Genomic DNA, 22,709 nt, shown 5'->3' with positions numbered 1-22,709 from the left:
TTAGATGATCGTTCTCTGAGTGAGCAGACGGTACTAGAGCACCGTCCCGACCGATCATCGGCTCAGAAGGCAGTGAAGGCACTTTTGTGCTTTCTCAGAACTTTTGGTTTGCGCGAGCGGCTTTAACTCAACTGCTGTCCGTACACGTATCTACACCTTCTCTCTCCCTTATCTCTCTTCCCCTTCTCCCTTCCTGCAGCGTAAGGTGCCAACCAGACTATTGACTGGTTAACATCCCTGCCTTCCTTTCTCCCTCTCTCTCTCTCTCTTACAAGGTAGGACCCGCTTGTTTGCGTTTCGCTATCATGGATTAGCCAGTGTCGCATTTTGTCCGCGCTGGAGCTTTCAGACACAGGGCAGATGCTTCTTTAATTTGCTTCGTGCGGACCCCGGAACACTTGCCTGTAAAGCCTGAAAGCATGCGTGTCTCGGCACGGACACTTCAATATCGGTAAACGATGGCTGTAATCCGGTTATAAGTCACAACGGGTGATAAGACTCGCCTTCGTATCGCATTTTGGTGACTGGTGAGGCTTGCCTGGCCTAGGGCGTGGCATAGTCGATCCCCCCCCCCCCCCAAAAAAAAAAAAAAAAAAAAAACAAGAGTAGTAACCAGCGAGAAGCGCAAGCAGCTGCGACCAGCCCATGCTAAAACCAAATTGTCTCGCTCGATAGAAAGCGCTAACGCAGGCCCACCGTTACTTGGCTAGGGTGGTTCAAGCACCGTATCCGTGTTCTGTGCAAATGGTTTCGTTACAGTGACCTGCAGTTCTATCTTAGCTGTCAGCACGTCACCTGAGCGGAAAGGAGGAAAACGTTGAGTAAGGTGCGGTATTATTCTGCGGTCCCGTAAGCAGTTTTGCAGCGGCTTGCGAGACAGTAGTTAGTTGGGTTAATCGATATGATCAGGTATATTTTAAGCCTTTGGAGGCATACCTGCCAACCAGTAAAGTAAAAGTGATTATAACACCCACCTCTCGTGTCTGTGCAGGGTGTCCCACGTAACTTTAGCCAAACATTAAAAATATGCAAATGCCACGTAGCTGGAGAAAACAAAAGTAATGTTGTTTGCCGTCGCTTGGGGATACTCAGATTATATTTTCTTCATTCCGCCCACGTACATAATTAGTCTTAATTAATAAATCAACTTCTCAAAAAATCAACTTCTTCGACGCAATACGTGATCGTTACTTTAAGAAGGCCGAAAGCATCCAACATGCTGAATACGACGGCGTCGCAAACGAGAAATTGGACGCGGAATTTAGCGAAGCAGAAATTCGGATAGTCCTGTTCGAACTAAACACCCGATCGGCGCCCGGCCCGGACCGGGTTACCAACAAGACTCTCCGTAACCTAGACGACGAGTCGATCTCCCGCCTCGCGACCTACGTCAACGAGTGCTGGCGAGGGGGCTCCCTTCCCGAAGCGTGGAAACGGGCCCGCGTTATCATGATTCCAAAACCCGGCAAGCAAGTTACCCTCGATAATCTAAGACCGATTTCGCTAACGTCTTGCGTTGGAAAAGTCATGGAACACGCAGTTCTCACCCGCGTGACCGACTTTCTCGAAGATCGTGACGCGTTCCCGCACACCATGCTAGGATTCCGCCGCAACCTCTCCTCACAGGACGTATTGCTTCAGCTTAAACACCAGATCGTAGACGACACTACCAGCTCCACTAAGGCAATCCTCGGCCTAGATATTAAAAAGGCCTTCGATAACGTTAAACACGAAGCAATCTTAAAAACAATTATAACGTTAGGACTTGGCCAAAGAACGTATAATTACGTTAGAGATTTCCTCGCGTGCAGGCGTGCATGCATCGTCGTTGGCGACGAGGAATCGCCGGAATTTGAGACGGGTCCGTCCGGCACGCCGCAAGGATCCGTCATATCCCCATTACTCTTTAATTTAGTTCTACTCGGTCTACCCGAGAAATTAACAGAAGTAGAAGGATTGCATCATAGTCTATACGCGGATGATATCACCCTCTGGGTTCCCGGGGGAGGATGTGATGGTCACGTCGAGCGAACGCTACAGGCAGGGGTAGATGCGGTCCAGAATTACTTGCGTGGAACGGGCCTCGAGTGCTCGGCTACCAAGTCCGAACTGTTAATCTACAAACCCACAAGGAGAGGTCGTAAAACCCTGAGCGACGAAGAACGGGAATACTCCAAAATACGTATTATATTGGCAGATGGTACTCCCGTACCGCACGTAGACAAAATTAGAATCCTGGGGTTACACCTGCAGGCAAATGGCCATAACGGAGAGACGGTGCGAAGACTTCGTCGTTCGGTAGATGACACGATCCGACTCTTGCGTCGCATCACGAATAGACGCAATGGTATGCGTGAAGACTGCGTGATCCGTCTCGTGCAGGCGTACGCGATAAGCCGCATAACGTATGTTGCCCCCTACCTTAAGTGGATAGGGTGCGAAAAAAACAAGGTCGAATGCATGATACGAAAGGTTTTTAAGAGGGCGGTCGGCGTTCCACTCAACGCGAGCACCGACAAGTTTCTGGAGCTCGGGCTTCACAACTCACTTGACGAGTTAATCGAGGCGAACGACATTGCGCAGTACGAACGATTATCTCATTCAAAGACAGATCGATGCATCCTCGAGGCACTCGGCATCGCGTACCACACTCAGCATGGAGAAAAGATGGCGGTTCAGGCCTCGGTCCGCGACCGCCTGATCATCCCGCCGCTTCCCAAAAACATGCACCCGACGCACCACGCCGCGAGACGCAACAAACGAGCAAGAGACCTTCAGAAGAAGTTTGGCAACAGCAACGAGGCGGTGTACGTAGACGCTGCGCGATATGAAGGAGAGAAAAACGCACACGCGATCGCGGTTGTAGACCGCACGGGAAAGTGCCTCGCGAGCGCTACAGTGACCACGGGACACACGGAGGCGGCCGAAGAAGCCGCAATAGCCCTAGCACTGGCCACGGTGCCTAGTGCTGCGATCGTGATCAGCGACTCGCAGGCAGCAATCCGCGGCTTCGCGCGCGGTCGCGTCTCGCGGGAAGCGGTCCGCATACTCCAAATTTATGACGACGGCGACTCGTCATCGCCCTCGCAACCCCAAAATTCTACAGTCTTCCTCCTCTGGACCCCGGCACACACCGATGTCCCGCTCGCGGGCAACGAGGCGGCCCACGCCACGGCTCGAGGTCTCACACGCCGAGCCGCCGCAGATTATGTGGCCGCCGCCCCCGCCCCCGAGAGCGGGGCATCGGATCTGCCTGATCGGGACACTACAACAGAAATGCGGCAACAAGAATCACAATGGGCGTGGGGCGATCGCCTGACCACGTTCAGAGATCTCACCCAACACTACAGACTCCAAAGACGCACATTCCCGCCACCACACGACAGGTTAAATAGGAATGAGGCCGTAACATTACGCTTGCTCCAGACAGGCAGCTACCCTAGCCCCGCGGTCCTACATCACATCTACCCAGGTTTATATCCAACAGATGCCTGTAAAGCTTGCGGACAGCGAGCAACGCTGCGACATATGCTGTGGGAATGTGCCGGCAACCACGGTAATGGGACCACATCCGTTCGCGACGCGTCCGTAATCGCGGCCGTTACCACAGTACGGGAAGCCTCGAGCTCGCTTCTCCCCGACGCCGCCCCGGCTGCGGGGCCCGCCGGGGACCTTCTCCATCGGCGTCGCCACCGCTGGGAGGCGGCTCTGAAAAGTTCAGAGTTGGCAGACCAGCTCTGGGCCGTCCGGCAAGCCAAAGATGCCGCCCGAGTCCAAGGACTTGGAGCCGCCACCTGAGGCCACCACAACGAAACTGCCGGCCATTCATTAATAAAGTTTCTTCTCTCTCTCTCTCTCTCTCAAATATTATAATTAGATTAAAAGTGTCAATGAGAAAATTGTTGAGAAACATGAAGTACGTGCTACATAAAGGTTTTTTTTTTCCCCGAGCGTGAAAGAAGCCCGCAAGTACAACCACAATTGCCGCGCGACTGGCCGCTCGAGCCACTTTGCTACATGCAGCATTCTGCTACCGAGCGCGAGGTGGCGGGTATGATTCCCGACCGCATTTCGATGAGGGACAAATGAACAAAAATATTAATAATAATAAAAATAATGAAAATAAATAAAAAGAAATGTTCGTTTACTTAGGTGAACGTTAAAGTACTGCCGCTGTTCATAATAACCCGGAGTGCTCTATGATACGCTGTCTCTCGTTGGGTTACTTTAAGACGTTAAACCAACCGAATCGCTCAGTCACTCTGTCTTGCCATGTATTGCCAGCTCGCTCAAGTTTCCACCCCTTTTCGACTAAATCTGGCCCTCGTGACGCCTCCGTGAAACCGGCGTCAGTGCTGCAGCGTTAGACTCTCGTTTATCGACATTTCTGCGGTTTCAATTGTCGATGGTTGTGTGCGATATTTATGATCATATTTGCGATTAGTTGATCGAATATTAGCACAAATTTGTTCGAGGGGAGCTCGCTGATGAAGGGACATCGATTACAAAAATCTGTGAAACAGGGTGTGCACGCTAACCGCCGTTCCGCTCTCTTCGGCGGCTTCCCGTCTGTGTCGGCACATCGATCGTGCTTCGAGATCGGCCATCGGTCACCGCTTCCGCTTCCTCGGTCTGCCGCCACTTCCTTCGCGCGGCGTAGGCGACACGCGGTCGTCGCTAGAAACGAGAACCCGGTTTTCCAGTGCTTCGTCAAGGTCTGTCTGTAGCCCCGGCTATAGGAGATGTAAATGAAAAGAAGGGTAGAGAAAAAAAAGAATAGGGCTCCATCGATCCCCGTCTGCCATTGCTGTTGTGGGATCTTGCTTTCTTTCCGCGGTAAAGACGCGGTTCCGTGCCTTCTTGCCTTGCCTTCACTTTTTGGCGAGTTGTTTCACCCTCCTCGTGCACAACTGGCCCGCAGACACATTCAAGGACGCTTGAGTAGATTGTAATCTAACGGAGTGCGCATCGAGCGCCGCTGCATGCCATTTTCAAGCTCGTTTGACTTCGATTCCGCTGTTCCGTGCACGACCACGCAGCACACAAGCACGTTTCGTGCTGCGATCGCGCTCGAAAAGTTAGACACAGATAGGCCGAAAGTGGTAGGCCAACACTGCATGCCCGAGTGAGATGGTGTTGCTTGCATGTGTTACTGTTACTCTGTTTGCGAAGCCGCAATGCGAAACGGCCGCGGGCTCGCGGCCACATTTAATGCATAGTCCCGTTTCTTGTCACATGCACACGCATTCCTTTCTTTTTTTTTTGCTCGTGTAGTTGCACTGGAATCTCTTTATCATAACTGAGCTGCGCTGTCTGAAATGAACACTCAGTTATAGGATAATTCCTTGCACCCTCCAGTTTAGTCTTCCCCAAATCCCCTTTTTAACCTAACCTTCTTTTTTTTTCTACCGTGTCGCAGCGCGTTCGCAAAAGCGTTCCCCATTAGGGAGAAACCACCGCGATTTTCCTCGCAACAACGTTTCAAAGTACGTGTCATTCCCACTCCAGTTCGCAGTCAGCGGTGTTTCTCCTCTTCCCGTACTTTAGAAGTTACAAAAAAATGTTCTCATCGGAAAGAGATTATCGCGGAACTCAATCCCGTAATAACAAGGTATCTCCGAAAAAGCCTCCCTTTCATTCTTTTCAGAGATAGTACAAAGGGTGGCTGAAAGGGGAGGGGGGGTGCGGTGGGTGATGGTGAAAAAGGTCTCACGGCTTTATGTCTCGTTAATGTGAGAACAAATAGTTTCTTTCTTTGAGAGCGCCGTATTGCATTGTATGCAATCTCTCGTACTTCGTTCGGCCTGCGTCGCAGCCGCCGCTTATACCTCGCAGCGCCACGTTCCCTATATAGTCCGTCTCTGAGGCTCTCTCGGCGCCCCCCCCCCCCCCCCCCCCCCGGCGCCCTGTAGGCGTCCTCTCCTTCCTCCTCTCCCGTTCCTTACACGTTTCGTCGCTCGCGCCCGAGTCTGAACGCGCGGCGGGGTTAAGCTGCCTTTGTTCCGTGCCTCTTCCGCCCGCTGCGCGTAACGAGCTTTTAACGATGCGCCGTTTCTTTATTCAGGTGGAAAGGGACACCTCGCCTTGCCCGCCTGCGAACCCATTATTTTCGGTCTCCGCGCCTTGGTCCCGCTGTCGCCTACCCTGTTTCTTAGTGCGCGTCGCTGCCGATGACTGTGCACGGTTCGACTCGTCTCACTTCTCCTTGCATGTATTTTTTTTTTCGCTTCCGTCGCCTAACCTATTCTTCCGCCGTCATCTGCAGCGTTCCACTACGTTTCAGCTTCTCCAGCCTTATTGCTATATGTTTCTTAAGCTTTACCGCTCTCGTAACGGTCCGAAGCGAACTCTTTTTAGCACTCTCGAGTGTTCGTCTAAGTAAGGCCGCGGATTCGTTTTTCTTTAGAGCGGGAAATAGTCGAAACGGTGGTTAGAGTAACACGATTGTGCGTAGCTGTGAGTGCTTTCTTCCAGGGTGGAGCGTGATGATGGTGGAACGCGAAAGGAACTATATAGGGTCGCCTTCCGTACGGCTGAACGCATAATCTTACTGTCGCCATTTTCTTTTCTCGCCTATTTGCTAAATTCGTCCGCCGCATTCGGTGTTCTCTCTGGGATGTCTGGTGTTATGCGCGCTTTGGTGCGCATATGTTGAAACATATTCTGTGGGAAAATGTTTTGGTGTAAAATAAAGCAGGAGGAGTAGAAGTACGCATTGCGAAATTGGCGCTATAGCAGTGACAGTTTTAATTATTACTATTATTATTGAACGAGAATAGCGATTTCGGCAAGTTCGTCGTCGAAGTTAATGACTGATAAAACAGCGCGAAACTCACGAAAAAGCGAGAGGAAAGCGGGCACGGTCAAACAAAGGCATTACGCGGCCGCTGTTACAGCATGAGACAAAGATTTAAACTTCGCACGCGCTAGAAGCGTGAGACTGCACAGAGTACCAAGGCAGCTTAGTCTCACACGAGTAATTTGCTGGAATAGCAACAAGAAGAAGAAAGAACAAAGAACAAGCTCCGACTATGCATTCTTACGTTTCTCTATAGCTACAATATTTATTTTTTTCCTTTTGAATGCTTCAATCGCGCATGGCTTGGCATTTCGCCTGACGCTTATATACCTGTATAATGAGGCAGTAAATTGGCTCTGACGCTACACTTTGCCGTTTCTTAAAGTGCGCCCTGTTTTTTAGCCGTTTGACTATTTGCCTCTCTGTTGTTCTTTTCGTGCCTGTCTTCTATCGCTTCTTCGGAAACAGGGTCAGTTAATTAGCGTACGTGCTCGTCCTTTGTGTAAAGTGAAACAAATAGTAACATAATAAGTAAAAAAAAAATAAAGCCTTTTGTGAGGCATGCACCTTCGATGTAATGAGGTGTACGAGTAAAGAGTGAGCAGGAAAGAGAAGGCGTTATTGGAAAAAAAGTTTATTGCGCCGGGATCGCTCCGTCGCAAGAGATTTCTCCAGTCTCTTGCCTCCGGACCGCTTCCCGAGTGATCCAGCCTTTTGTTTTAGTGTAGCTTTCTCGCTGTCTTTCTTCTTGGACGTGCGCTGTCGATGGCATTATCGTTATTTTGCGCTGGCGGAGATTAATTAGGCAGCGACGTGTTTCGGTTATGATAGCCGGAGCCGCCCTGTATTCGCTGTTCGTTTAGCTTCGGCCGCTTGAAAATAATTGCTGCGAAATAAGGCGCTTCAATCGGGTTTCTCGTCGATCACCGGCGCGTCTTTTCCTGCTATAATATACCTGGAGTAAAGTAGTTCTCGCCTTACTTATCGAATTTAATCATCGGCATCTCCTCGCTGTAATTATTACTATTTTCGTTGTTTCCTGAAAGACCGCTGGAAAGCTTCGGAAGATATTTGAAGATGATGCTTGTAATCTTTTCTTTTTATGTTTATGACTTCTTACCTTGGAATGCGGGTCCTGTCCGAAGACGTTACCCTTGTCGTGAATGGAATCTGTGAACAGATATAGAAAATAGTGTTAATGTCGGCCAATTTCGATTGCGTGCTTTTGCGAAACGTTATTGTATCTTATGTTAAGGTACGCGCGCCTCTTTATTTAACCGTTGCTCCCAGTAGGAAAGGGAGCTACAAAGCATTGAACGTTTCCTTCACTTTCGATTGCTCATCCTCTGAATGCACCTTTGTCAGCACACGTTAGTGTAAAGCCGGCACATAAACGCGCAGCTTCGCACTACTTGTATATAAACCGCAACTTGCAAAGTGCCAGTACAATAACCGCAGTGTTGATCCCTGACATTTTCTACCCTCGGTTGCAGGGACGAGTTCTTTTTTCCTTCCTTTTTTTTTTCGCTTTGCTTGCCTGAAGCAACCGAAAACTAGAAGGGACAGCAGTCGTATGTTATCTGTATATCGCAAAATCATTCATTGAAACACAGTAGTTTGTAACATGGAGAAGTGTGTTTGCAGAACGCAGCAGCCATTCTTTTTCTTATTTTTTTTTTAGGCAATGAAGAGGAGGGTGAAGAAGAACAGGATGGATACCACTCGGACAGGGAACAAGTGTTGCAGTTCGATGATTTCATCAAGCGGTGAGTTATTGAGGTTATTTTGATTTTATCATCGCCATCATTTTTTAAGCAGCAGCGACTAAGAAGCGCTGCATTTGATACAGACCCTCACGGTGTTAGCAAACACGTCCAGCGTAAACGTATTGTGCCGCCACTTATCAGAGAGTTTCTACGGAAATGCCGTTTCGCGGTTAACGTGGATGACAGCGATACGACGCTTGTAGCGACTTATGACGCATATCCCGGCAACAACGTGCGCGGCGTTTCCGTGCTATGTGGGTGGTCCTCGTTTAAGCAATGTAAGACAAAAGGTACTGCGCGTTGGTTGCATTGCTGCCGATAATTTACACCAGCAGGTAAGTATGGTGTTAGTTACTGCAATAATTATAGTGGCTTTGCGTCCTCTCTGGTTAAACACTGTGCCGTGAGATGGCGCCACCAGCCAGGCCGCTCACGTTTGCGTCTCGACAACTCGGCATTCCGTGAACGGTAATTACGTGTATGGATGAGCTTGAACGCTCTTTTATAATCGCCTGGGGTTAAAGGAAAGAAAGACAGTGACTGGCCACAGTCGTCCGCCAGTATTGGTCGCCTTTGCCTGCCTACACGATTCTTCCGCAGCTAATCTCAGTTCTTAAAAAAGAGAAGAAATAGTGCACATGTGTTTTTGATGCATGACTTCTACTTGGACGGGTCTCCTCCTGTTTTTTATTGGGGTCTCTCAAAGGGAATATCCATGTAATTCAATACAACTTGATTATAGCAGTGGTCGAACAATCGATGTCTGCGCACCCACTGTTTCGACGAACGGTGGCTCCAGAGACATTCCTTGTTCGACCACTGTTGATCATTTCAAATGGGCACGAAATTTATTCGGAACCTCTGCAATGTTAGAAATACGAAGCACACTGTCTTTCTTATCGCTGTCCTGACTGCATACACATGCGAGCAATAGTTTTTTTGTGATGGCAGGCGTGCCGATATGTCAGCACGCAATTGAAAGGGTGCGTAGCCATAGCGTGATAACCTTCAGCAATGATATAATGATGAAGGACAAAAAAAATACAGTTTAGAAATCGAATCAGCAGATATAACTGCTTCGAGCTTCTTTGGTTCGGGAAGCCGCTATAGGTCGCAGCGTTAAAAACACGCCTTTCATTCAAGGTTTCAACCGCAGAGTCTCTGCACGGGGCGTTCAGGCGTTTCCTGTTTACGAGCAAGATAGCGTTTCGTTTCCCGCGCGGACTCCTTTGTGTGTGTGTGTGTGTGTGTGTGTGTGTGTGTGTGCGTGTGTGCGTGTGTGCGTGTGTGCGCGTGTGTGCGCGTGTGTGCGTGTGCGTGTGTGTGTGTGTGTGTGTGTGTGTGTGTGTGTGTGTGTGTGTGTGTGTGTGTGTGTGTGTGTGTGTTTAGCTCGCACACGCCGAGTAGCGTGCAGGCCACCCAAGAGCGCGACCTTGCCTCGACGTTGACTTAGCTCGCCGGCAGCATTCTCGTCGGGCGTCGTCGACGCAGCCAAGGGCGCCGACGGATTGGAATTCCCAGGCAACGAAGAAATGAAGCGCATTGACTGCGGAACTGAGAAGGGAATTATTGAACCCATCTGTCTCCCGTCCTTCCTCTTTTCCCCTTTTTATCTATTTATTTTTTGAAGGAATGTAAGAACGAGGATGCGTCGGTGCGGGTCCTTGCCGAGGCGACCGTTCTTTCGGTCTCGCTTCCCGCAATTTAGATACCGAAGCAGCCAGCGCCTGCTTGCGCGTGAGCCGGAATATTGAGGAGATGCCGAGTTAGGAAAGCTGTAGGTGAGGGAAGGGTACATTGGGGCGGTGGGTGCGTTCGCACGCCTGAAATTCCGCGCCGCCATTGCAGACGCGCGCATGGCAGGCTGAAGGGAAGGTGCGCGACGAAAGCTTCGAGCAGGAAAGAGAAAAAGACGGAAGAAGATGGGCGGAAAATCTCCCATTGCTGTCCGGTTCTTTTTCCCGTCTTTATCTCTTGCTCTTTCACCGATCTCCTTGCCCGCATCGCGGGCAACACGGGGCAGATAGAAATAAAGGAGTCACGGATCCAAGAGAGAACACGTTCGGAGTGAACAAATAATAATAAAAATAACAGAAAAGAAAAAGGGAGTTTGCAGAGGAGCTGCGTGCACTCTGACAGCACAGCGGAACAAAGGGTTGCGTGGCAAGGAGCAGAAAGAGAGAGAGAGTGAGAAACAAAGGAAAGACGGAGGGGAAGCGATGCGCGTAGATAGAAAGGAAAGCGCTCTTTCGCGAGCAGCGCAGGCGATGCCTGGCCGAACGGAACGCTGGTTGCTGCTGCTCAGGGACTGCGGTGTTGAATACGAAATACGCTCGCCCGCTCTTTGTCTCGATGCCCTGTCCTCCTTCCGCGCACTTTAACGGTATATACACGTCAGACCAAAGGAGAAAAGAACGGGAAAAGAAAAATACAAGGACACGGAGGAGGCACGGGCACATATTGGATACATTTCAGCCGCCGTCTCTCCTACGGGACTCGTACAAGTCACCCCAGGAATGTTCCCTATGAGTCCCCCTTGGCCCGGTTGCCGGACGTACGGGCGGAAGGACCGAGAGGCGCTCGCCTCGCTTTCCTCGGCTCGCGGTTGAGCGCGAATTCGTTGCCCTCAATTTCTTTATAGGGAGCGCGGCTTCGTACTTTCGTTTTTCTGTCGTCTCTCGCTCTGACCGTGCGAAGGCCCCTCGGAATTTACCGAGGCGGGGGCTTTTTTGTGGAACAAGTTTGCCGCGCTGTCGAACCGAGAAGGGGCTGGAACTCTCAGATGTGAAAGTAGTTTACTTGCAGTGGGACCCTGTTAAAACTGTTGCACTGTAACCGTCACAAAGCCTGTATGCGGACGTTCGTACGTGCTCGCTCGCGCACAGGGAGATCTGTCTTTGCCCCCCCCCCCCCCCTCCCCTTCTTTTTTGTATCTTTGTCCTGCTCAGCCATCGTTCATCGCGAGACAACTGGAACACGCTTCTGACCTCGGTTTTAAATTATTAGCCGTGGTCAAGCTAGTGCCTGCCTTTACTTATGCTGCTTTCTCTGTTTCCCGCCGACTGTTAGGGTGGGGCAGTAATTCGTCATGTTCGCGCTGTGGTCTTAATGGGCGGCGCATGCGAGGGAATTCGAGCGAGTTAATTAGCCCGGCGCTTTGTGCACGAAATATGTGTGGATGGCCGTTTTACTTCTTTTCCTTTTTCTTGATATTTCGTTTGTTTGTTCCGTTCGCGTTTGTCATTAGAGAGTTTTACATTAGGAGACGCAAGCCACACCCAAACGTTGCTGGACGCAAACCGATGGGCGTGCAATAGAACTCAAAGCGAGCACAAAACAGTGTGAAGGGCCCACAATGGAGTTTGCGTCGCCCAATGCTTGGGTGCGGCTTGCGTCCTTTCGCCGTATAACTAGCCATCCATTAGCGAGTTTTTAGAAATAAGTGACCCAAAGTTAGTAGGCAACACTATTGACCAGGCGCACAGAAAACCCCTATAGGAAGCCCCCTTTTGGGACGCTATTTATAAAGCTCCCTGTTTACTAGAATCATTTTTGGCGTTTTGCCTCACATTACCGTGGTCGACACCTGCCCAAGTGCCAGAACTCGTTCGACTGGAGGGTTGGCCTGACCTTTGTTAATTACTTGTGCAGTTTCTAATTCTGTATTCGGATGAATGTTTGATCGCTTGCTGTCACCTAATCGTCGTTCAGTGTAAACGTAGCGACCCGACCGAGGCGCGTTGAGGCGACCGCGCGAAACCACTCAAGTGGGCGCGCTCGATCAGTTTGCCGTACGCGCGTCGATCGTTCGTAACTGTCGTACAGTCGTAGAAAGTCTGCCCTATTAGAAATCCACACCCTGCAACGCTTAGCGCTCCGCATCGTCTTTGTTTCGACGCAAGCTGGTGCGCGGTCTATCGGTCAATTGGCCGCGGGCGACTTGTCGCATGGCCAGGCGTAGAAAATGTACTCATTATGTATGTGCAGCGCTTGGAAGACATGCAGGGGCAGAGTGACGGGCACTTATGGTACATTCGAGTGGTCGGTTTCTTGTACTCTGGAGCGCTCTCGTGGGGCGGTTTACACTCGACTGGTCGAAATCGAGTGCTCGGAACACGTTTGCCTGGCTCATTCAGAGCGCCGCACTCCAGCTCGGAGCGCTTGGAGGCGCTCCCACCTTCGAACAAGATCCGACAGAAATGCGATCTCGTGGCTACTCCGATTTCTGTGGGAGCAGCTAGCGCGTTCGGTTTGGGCAGCCTTTCTTTGGCTCCGATCTCAAGAGGACTCCGCATCGCTTCGAACTTGTTGGACGAAAACAAAATTTATTTGACGCATTTTGCAGATTTTTGTTTGTGCTTTGCGGCAAGACACAGGATTAAAAATAAGCAAAAAAGAAAGTAAAGGAAGAGTTTGAGCGCGGTAGGAACCAGTCGAATGTACCACATAAGACATATACGGGAGCACCCTAGCAACCTAAGAAGTTTTCCACGTATCAGAAATTCAAAGCCAGCATGAACCTCGCCTGGACTTCGCGTTCCGCAGTTTTGTGCGTAGTGTGTCGCATACCGCTCTGCTTTCTTCTGCATATGTAGTGGGGATAGATGTCAAGGAAATGCGGGCCCCGCAAACACCCCTCCCCCCGTCTGTCTTCCTCCTCGCCGTCGTGAATGGCGACGGACGGAGGCACGCGGCTTCTCGCGGTCGTCGCGTCATCAATAATGTACGGGAGTGCGCAGGGTCGCGTCCATCGCTTCGGCGCTGGCGACATGGTTGCTGCTGACGAATTCATAGCTGTCGTGCGTTGGGTGGGAAGGAATGGAAGGGGCATAGCGAGACGTTTGCGCGACGCCATTAAGCGAACAACCACTTAGCGCGCGCCGCTGGCGCGGGTATGAATGTTTTCGCTTACAAGCGTTCCCGGCCGGCGCACTTTTTATGGAACGTGGCACCGTAAACGACAAAAGAAAAAAAAAAAAAAGAATCGCGGTGGGCGTGAGTAATTTAACGCCTGCTCGTAAAATAAGGCGTGCGTTAGGCGTGCACATGTGCGTTTGGTGACAGCGCACCATATGTAGCCTGCCCCATTAGGCGAATGGACACTTAAGAGAGCTACGGTAATGAATATTTCTCGTGTCGCGCGCGTGGAAAGCGCCAGTTTTTTTTTTTTTTTTTTTTTATGTGAACGCGGCAGTCCCGGGAAAACACAGTTTCCCGCGCAAGGAAAAGTGCAGAATCGCACTCAAGAGTTTCCCACTTCATCAATTGTTTGCCGCGGCGCGCGCGATGCGAGCTAATGTAGCTTTTTTGATCGCCCGCCTTTTTTTTTTTTTCCTTGCGTGTCCGTTCCGCTGAGTTCGAGCAAACGCTAACGCCAACGCGTACTATGTGTTAACGAACCTGATGTTGGGTTTCCTGGCAGGTCACGCGGCAGAAGCGCGGGGCGCTGTAACAGCTTTGTCGGGTCTTATACGCTTCATAAGTGTCGACGCATCACTTGCGCCGTCGCTCTTTGGTCAGCGCTTCTTTCTGTTTCATTTTTCCTTTATGCCGACTATTAGAACATTTAATGGGGCTTTATCGCATATAGACTCACCCCGTACAGTGTTGATGATGAGGAGGCGATGGCCTGGTGGGCGGTCTATCCAGAACGTTGGTGGCATTGCCGCGAAAAGGCCATCAAAAGGACATTTCGCTGCGCTAATGGCAGTCATCATGGTTGGCAGGCTGGGCTACTTTCCTGGTTTTTTTGTTTTCTTTCTATCTATTTTGTCGGGGGCAACTTGCGGCTCAAAAAAGAAGAAAAATAGGGCAGTGATGAGGAGATATTACAGGAAGAAAGAAGCAGTCGAGGAAACAATGGCCCTTGCTAGATTGAGAGTGCGAAGATCACACTGCAGCCGAGGTGCTTTCCACTGGAAGGGTCGCGGAGGGGGGCATGTCCGATTGTTTTGCTTTCCTCCAAGTGGTCACACACTTGTGGTGGGGCAGTTGAAGATGCCGTTTTCTCCGGAGCGAATCCAGGTCGCTGAATTCGATTCTGCTTTCGCAATGGTGGTTGCTTTCTGAACGCTCCGTTTCCTGGAGATAATCAGCCTCCACATTTCCTCCCTGTCTTGCTTTCGTTTTTATGTTTTTCCCGTAAAGAAGAGGGAAGGAACAGACGCGATGGCGTGCGCTTTAGAAAGTATGTACACTGGCTGGCACATTGTTTGAAGAAATATTTCTGTAGGAATTGCCTCCTTTACTCATTCATTACTTTTCTTGCTACTTTGTTTTTCCCGTTCCCCGTTGCCCCTTCCCCTGTGCAGAGTAGCAGGCTAGAGCACCTTAACTCAGGCCGACCTCTCTGCCTTCTTTCAATTAAATTATCTCTCTCTCTCTCGTTCTTCCAAACAAAAAGACAATTCCTTCTTCGTTGTCTTTCTTCTTTTTCTTTTCTTTCAGTGTTGTGCAACTCGGATTACAAATGTGGCGCGCGACACTTTCACCTTACGGGTGAAAGCGTTTCCTTTCACCAATTTGGACACGTACGAAGAAAATTGCTCTTCCTTTTTTCTTGGTCTCGTAACCAGCATCTATACGGGCAGATCCGAGGAAGGTTTCCTTCAGCCTTTTTTTCTGCGTTACACCGGTCTCATATCATATCCAACATCAAATGCAAAAGGGATGTGAGAAGCCGGGAACGGGATGGAGTAGAGAATTGAGGAGCCTCTCGAAAGGCCCCACCGCGACAAGTTCTGTTTGTTCATCAATACTGAACCCCAGCCCCGGAGAGAGAAAGTGATGAATGACCTGTTCTATTATGCACAGACTTCTCTCAGCCACTTACGCAGCATCGGCTTCATGGTTTAGGCGCATTATAGTTGGGCTCTTGCGTTGTTCTTTTTTTTTTCTTCTTTTGCGCCCCCATACTCGCCACCCCATACCCCCAACGTCGGAAGCAGGCTTTAGCGCGGGGGTAAGTTCTCAAGATTGAATAGTATATACATGCGGCAAAACTTCCCTATGCAACCACCTTCGCCTCGCTATTCTATAGCGTCGCCTTAGTCCTGTCGCCCGCACTCATCGCCGCGAGCACCGGCGACTCTGAGGCCTACAAATTTCGCCACAACGTATAAGGCTGCGCAGTGCGTCGTGCAGAGTTTTGCCGTGCCATATAACGTGTGTATTATGTATCTTAGTGTGACGATGCGCCGCTGCTGGCATGCCATACTGCCGCCACGGGGCTCCGCGTGATGACGTCCCGTTTGTTCCCCCTCTTCCCTGCAAGCAGCGTTTGAAGCCCCGCTCGGGAGCTTTGAATAAGTAAGCAAGGTGCTGCGCTTGGCTGCGGTGTCAGAGATGGCTGCGGCTGCAGCAGCGCTGCCTGCGAGACGACCGGGCCCCCGCGGCCGTTATAATAATAACTTGAGCCGCCCTTCGGCCAAACTGTGCGCGCGTTCTCGCTATTCGCCTGGCGCCATGAATTTGGGATCACGTGATCGCGTTTCCCTACCCGTACGTACCGGGCCTGCATGCCGGCCGGTCGAACGCCCGCCCGCTTGGCTGATTCGGCGCGCATTCATGTACGTCGTCTTCTCGCGGAGTCGTTCGTATTCCGGACGGTGAGCGAGCGAGACTGCGCTCGCCTGCTGTGGAATCTGGTGGTGGTCGTCGTGCATATCTCTACGCGCGCAGACGCGCCCGGTGGCTTACGGCAAATAGGCCAGTCCCGGGAGAAGGGAAGAAGAAGAAGCAGGAGGCCTCGCAGTGGTGAGCCTAATAAATATTTACAGTGGCCGGCGCTCGCGAGAGCGTGCCTGTGTATTCGTCTTTGCGAGCGAGTTAGTGTGCTGGCGTGTATATGCCCTCGTTTTCTTTCTGCACTCCCTGTCCCCGCTCTTCCTGGTTCCTTTTCTATCCTCCTCTCCTTCGCTGTCTCTTCCGAGGCCCTGCAGTTTACCTTAAAGTGAGATGTATGACGTGACGGCCCTCTGGGCTCCCCCTCCCAGACGGAGATGGCGAGTAGGACGCACTCGGAAGAGACCCGACGTCTTTGTCGCTGCCTCTCGGAGATTATTTGGTTGCCGCGGCGCCTTTGCCGCCTAAATTGTTTGCTTGCCCCGGCCCATCCGAGCGGGCCCGGCGAGACGACCGTGTACGCGCGACGAGCTGCGCAGGACGCGCTCGCCGTTGTTCAATTTTCCGGCGGGACAGGTCGTGAATCTTGCGCGCACTGGGAAGGAAGGTGGGTGCGGGGGACGACGGGTAGGCGCCTCTGGTACACAGCGAACGAGCCCAGCCTCGTACCCGTCGCGCCCGGCAGCTAGCGCGGTGCTTCACGGGGCCTTAAATATACATACATCATTGCGTACTGTGCGTCGTACGTGGGCGTCTGTTCCTTTCGTTTTGTTTTCTATGGTTGTCTGTTTGCTTGCAAGCAAGCTTTCTCCGACAATAAAATACACGGAGCTTCGCGTGAAATTGCTCCCGCCCGTCTGACGGAGTACACGTCTCGCCGCATGTTCTTGCTGGGCGTGGATAATTTATGTACTTGGCTGCTGTAGCGATCTACTTTTCGCGAGAGAGCATCTCTTGAATACTGGCCGTGTACAGGTGGTATACTTTGTGTTGGCAGGTGCTTCGTATTTCCTAAATAACACGTACAACTGGTGTGCTGAAGTGAGGCGTATACTTACAGTTTTATGTCATACTTTCGTTTGTAACTTTGGGCATAATAACGTATCAGCGAGCGAGTTTATTTCGTTTGGCGACGCACAGCGTGAGTAAACCTTCGTCTTGAAATTTTTTTACCGTTACCATGTGTTGCCACCAAAAAATGTGACTGTCTTTCTCTCGCTTTTTTTTAGGCTGTGTATTTGCACCGGTTTCCATATATGTTCACTGTCGTGCTGTTTTCTTTTTTTTGTATGTTCATCTTTGTCTTAGTGATCTGTCGCTGACAATGGCATGTTTAAAGCGTTGAGCAGCGTCCTAAAGCTTGACGACAAGTATATTCAATGCGCGATAGCTTTCTGTCATGCTGCTCGCTTCGTGATTGCATTATGTTTGAACGTAGTGAACTACATTTACCCTACTTATGAAGTGGACAAGGCCATAATTTTCCGTTATTGTAACGCAAACGGTGCCTGCTTCTGCGAAACTCTCTTTTCCGGATTTTGGGTTTGCAATACTTATAAGAAATTTTTCATCGCTTCTCCTCGGTCGATGCAATGAGCCAAATGATAATCTTTCTTCCTACAGACACGCGTGTGCGGGCAATTCTAACTCCTTGCCATGCAGATCCAGTGGCCATGCAGTTTTGCTATATTTAGGGTCTTACGGTTTGCAGCGCCTGCAAAGCTCTCTTCCTGCCGAGCATAAGCGCTACAAGGAGAAGCAGTCACTAGCGCTGGCACAGCGGCGGGAGTCGCACGGCGGGGTCGTTAACGTCTGGCGTTCCACGTCGGCGCTCACAAGGGCACTTCTGGGAGGAGCGCGGGGAGGCGCGAACCCTGGGGCTTTCTTGAGTGATACCCTTCATTTTGGGAGGGGGGGGGAGGGAGCGGCCAAGCCTTGCAGCGGCCGCAGCGTTTGCTGCCCCTTGCAATAGGCGCGTGATGTGGGTGTGTGTGTGTGTGTGTGGGGTGGGGGGGGGGGGGGGGAGGTGGTATGCCGCTGTTGTTGCGGTTGGGTTTTCGTGCGGGGTGACTCGCTTTACCCCGGATTAAAGGATCCCCACGGGAGACCGGTGCGCGACTAGAGGGGCCCTCCGATGAAGGCGCGATAAACGTTTCATGGCGTCCTCTTGGTTTGTACACTGCAGCGAGTGGCGTACCCCGCTCTTTCTTCTGTGCTGGGGCCTGGAAATATCGGGACAGCATGGTGGGAAGTTACGAGGCGCCCTTGGGCGGCTACCAGAGCGTGGAAAAACTTAGCCCCGAGCTTTCTTTCGGATCTTTCTTTCTTCCCTTTTTGTTCGGAAACAAACGCGCGGCACGTCGATGTTGACGGCCACAGGCAATCTGCTATTCACACAACCCTTCTGCTAGTCGCCACGACTAGGTAGCGAGGCCGCCGACGCGTCTGCTGCTTAGGAAAGGACAGTTTATACTACCACGTACCTCGATTACTATCCTCTCTGCCGATGCGCGGCGCATCTTTCACCGCGATGCACTCTTTTAGGGAGAGCGTGTGTATCGGCGGCGTTGTAGGCGAACCACCCCCCCCCCCCCCCCCCCCCCCCCCCCCCCCGCGTGTGGCTTCGGCTCGAAGGCGCCGCCGCCGCCGCATGTGATTAGGCGATACACGGAGTGAGGGTGGATTAGTAAGAGCTGCCGGGCCCCCGCCTTTACCGTCTGTCTTTCTCCTTCCACGACCGAGCACGAAGCGAGACTTAATTCCCTGCTCTGGGAATCGTCTGCCCTTTGGTTGCTGCCGCCCCTCATGCCATTTGTGCGCGACTGGTCTCGCGGTTTCACATTTCTTGAGCTCTCCCGCGCCTGCTTTAGGCGGCTCTCTGCGGAATCGGATCGCCTGCGCGTCTCCAACACGCCTGTTTGTGTTAGGGGGTTTCGGAAGGAATAGGGAAAGCTCGGCGCTACAAGCTAAGCTGCTTTCTGAGTCTTCTTAACACTGCCGGGCGTCCGCGGTTCTTGTATTTAAGAGCCCTATACCGACAGGACGTGCATTATCTATAAAATCAGTCGAAATGCTACTATTGGAGACGCTTCAGCAGAACGCTGTAGTTTATCGGTGATAACTCGGCCATCTGAACCTTTGAACCCGTGCCCTTTACATGTTTGAAAGGTTCGCACGTTGCCCGCATTTGCACGATTCCATTTCGTCAGTGAAACGAATCTTGTATTTTTTGTTTGTTCACTAGTGGAACGTTCACCTTCTTCACCGGAGAAAGTACAATCTTACGCTAGCAGCACGTACTGCTGTCGGGACACACGAGTTGCCCGGCTCGTCAGCCTTCTCGCACATAAATTGGAGCGCCATATAGCTTGTAGAGTTGGTGTCCTGCACGCGACACTCAAGCCCTCCGGAGTTCATTCTTCATTACGCGCCATCTCGCAGGCGAGAGAGGAGCGTTGAAGTGTCGTTTATTGTAGAACCTCGCACCTCGCGGAAATTTCGTATCGATCTTTTCACTTCGAGGCGGGGGAGATGCCCTGAAGAGACTGCCTGGCGGAGATTTCGATGGATATTTCCAACTCGCGCGCATTTGTCGGGCGTGCCACGAGGCCATCGAGTGACAGAAGCGTATTACTGCGCCGGTTATCAACACGCGCAAAGTTCACGCGCAAATTGCTCCCGCGAGAAAACGAGGATCGGGCGGGCCGTTACTGAGATAAGATTCCTTCCCCATCCCCCTTAACCCACCAACCCCTCAACCCGCAACACACACGTAGACGCTTCCCTTCCTGCTTGAAAGAATCTAGGAAGCAGAACCTTTGATGTAACCCGGAAACGACACTACCGAGAATTGAACTGAGCACTGGCTGGCGCTTCGACGCCAGTGCGAACGCGGCCCATTTCTTTTATGACGGGCCATTTCGGCCACACCGCGATAGTTCCCCCGGCCGTGCGCGCTCGGTTAATTAGAATTCATATATTTCGACCCCATAGCGGCCGTCTTGCAGCGCATTCGCTTGCCCCTGCCCGTGCTTACCAGCGATTGCTGCGGTCTCTGTACGCCTTGAACTTTCACATTGTCTTTATGCCCCGTGTTTCATCGCCCGAGGGAACGACTCGCTTTTAGCTCCCATTGCCATTGGCGGTACTGATTTCTTCCGCCTGATTAGGTACTTCAGCTTTTTTGCGTTGACGCTAAACGGAAATATCGATGGAAGGAGATAAAGTTGCTGGTAGCTTTTTTCTCAGGTTCGTTTGTTCTTTACCCTGAAGTTTTCAAACTGAACTCGATATGCGGAATTTATGTTCGCTTCACTGCTGTCATCTTCCGTGTTCTCATTAATGGATATTTGGTGGTGCTGTGTGATATTTCGCACGCCGATAGGGTTATGTTCGCAGCAGGTCTTGTGGGATGCGAGTTATCTTGGTGAGGCTATTTTGCCTGCATCCAGCGGGCATAAATTAGACTGATGAAGTTGATTGTGCTGGTAGCTTCGCGTAGTAGTGACTTTCCGTACAATTGCGTTGTATTTCATTTCCCAATGACCGCCATTGAAATGCTGCCGTTCGCTTCGCTAAACGTATAATAGAAACGTATGTTTCCGACTGCACAGTGGCTGGCCACTGTCACCGGATACTATTCCTATCCTTCCGGCGACACTGATGCGGCACGTGAGAGACGTGACGGCTATATACTGGCAGGATGTAAAAAAAAAAAAAAAAAAACTTTCAGGACGGCGGGACATCTGATACGTACGACAGTAAGATTATTCACCCGTCTTTCTCTTTCTTCAGTTATGCTACCTTTCTTCGCTACACTGGTTTTCTTAGCTGTATTCGTTTTCTGAACAGCATTAAATTTCGCTTGCTCGCGATTCTGAATCTGCGTTCTGAATCCTTGTGGGCAATCTACTGTTTTCCAGCATTCTGCTGTTTCAGCGAGGCTAAGTAATAGGTCGTTCCAAGTAGGAAATTTACTGAGGGCTGCCGCCTTTGTCGGCATAGATGAATTGCCGGCTGGAGCCACACGCAGCGTCTTGGAGCAAGCTTCCGCCTTTCCGGCGGAACTATCCCGATTGCTTCCGTCCTTGTTTCGCATTGCTTCTGGGCACGGCCCTTTCTGGGAGAGAGATAGCATGCACGTACGTGCATCTAGGCTTACGCGTGGCCCCGTTTCACATTTCGCGTGCGTTTTTCTAGCGGAATTGTGTGAAGAGTGAGAGAGCGAAAAGGGGAGTGAGGGAGAAGAGTCTGTCTGAGCCTGGGATCCATTTGTCACAGGAATAGGCACGAGTCCAGCGTTTTAAAGCACGCGTTTTCTTTTCTTTGGCTGAGAGAAAATGCACAGTAAAGGCCCACGCCGACGCCTGTGCGCCTTTACCCAGCAGACCCGCGCAGACCCGCGCTATTTCGCGATGAATTTGAGATTGATGACCGGCGGTTTGGTCGCACGAATGGGCCTTGCTCAAAGAAGTACTCGAGTATGAGTGATCTCTATCTTTCTTTCGCTTCCTTCGCGTGGTTAGGTCCAGATAAGTTCTGGTAGATTTTACTGGTTCAATCCGTCTCGTCTTTTTACTATGTAAAAATAATAATAATAATTAAACTCTAATAATACCGGTACGACTCTAGGACAGCTGGTTGGGTAAATAGGAGGTTTCTCAAGTTAGAGGCACTCGCGCCGAAGGCAAGTCACGGACCTTCACGTTAACGTTGTGTTAACGTTGATTTATTCAGCATAGCAGAGTGGGTGCACGCATCGTGCTCAGTAAAAAAAAAAAAAAAAAAAAACTTCATACGCCTGATTATTTCTTTTTCCTCGTTACCTGAAGATCCCACTTCCTCAATGATTTGGGATTGCATGTGTGCTAAGCATTGTTTATACTGTATCAAAGCAGGTGGAAGGGGGGGGGGAGAGAAAGGAGAGGAAAGACAGGAAGGTTAGACAGTGTAAGTACCGGCTGGCGACCCTGTGCTGGGGAAAGGGGTAAAGGGAATAAAAGGAGAAAGAAGAAGAGGGAAAAAAAAGGAAACCGGAAAATTCACACAGTAACGCGATACTACGCGCTACAACACTCAAAGACGGTCGCACAATTCGCATGTCCTTAAACTTCAGCAAAGCCCATTAGGCAGATGTAAATTGGCTGGTATCGGTAGTCTGTATATCTTTAATTAACGAAGCCGGCACAACAGAGATACACTGATGGTACTAGGTTCACACTGCGACTAGAGTGTTATGTAGAAAACAAGTCAAGCTCCTTTCTCTTTTACTGCTAATGTGACAGTTACAGCGGCCAAGTGTTACATAAAGATTTGAGTGAAAGCGCACTAAGTTTCCTTTCGTTAGTCTCCATACAACAAACAACGCTCACTAAAGGTCAAAATTCAGAAGTGGTCTGTTCTTCATACTTCCTGATGGAGCGGGAGATCCCGCATGTGACCGCCATATGACGGTCCAAAACAAGAACAGAAACCGACAGTTAAGCGTGCCAAGAACTGCAACATTACGCTCTGCCGCTTCG

General features: G+C 50.8%; 2 protein-coding genes across 3 annotated transcripts in view; one reads left to right on the top strand and one right to left on the bottom strand.

The window, feature by feature from the left end:
• Nucleotides 1–22,709, top strand: part of timeout (circadian regulator timeout) — a 316,230-nt gene that overhangs the window by 152,100 nt on the left and 141,421 nt on the right. Inside the window, exon 16 of the mRNA XM_050178451.3 lies at nt 8,481–8,565. Within this exon, the coding sequence (XP_050034408.1) occupies nt 8,481–8,565 (85 nt within the window). The remainder of the gene's footprint in view (nt 1–8,480; nt 8,566–22,709) is intronic.
• Nucleotides 1–22,709, bottom strand: part of LOC126531066 (uncharacterized) — a 141,489-nt gene that overhangs the window by 80,984 nt on the left and 37,796 nt on the right. For both annotated transcript variants that reach the window (XM_055070945.2, XM_055070946.2), the window contains exon 2: nt 7,920–7,969. The gene's annotated coding sequence lies outside the window, so the exon portion shown is untranslated. The remainder of the gene's footprint in view (nt 1–7,919; nt 7,970–22,709) is intronic.

This window comes from Dermacentor andersoni, chromosome 5 (genome assembly GCF_023375885.2).
Source record: "Dermacentor andersoni chromosome 5, qqDerAnde1_hic_scaffold, whole genome shotgun sequence".
NCBI classification, from domain to species: Eukaryota; Metazoa; Arthropoda; class Arachnida; order Ixodida; family Ixodidae; genus Dermacentor; species Dermacentor andersoni.
The sequence above is the reverse complement of the archived record's forward strand: the minus strand, read 5'-3'. Positions and strand labels throughout refer to the sequence as shown.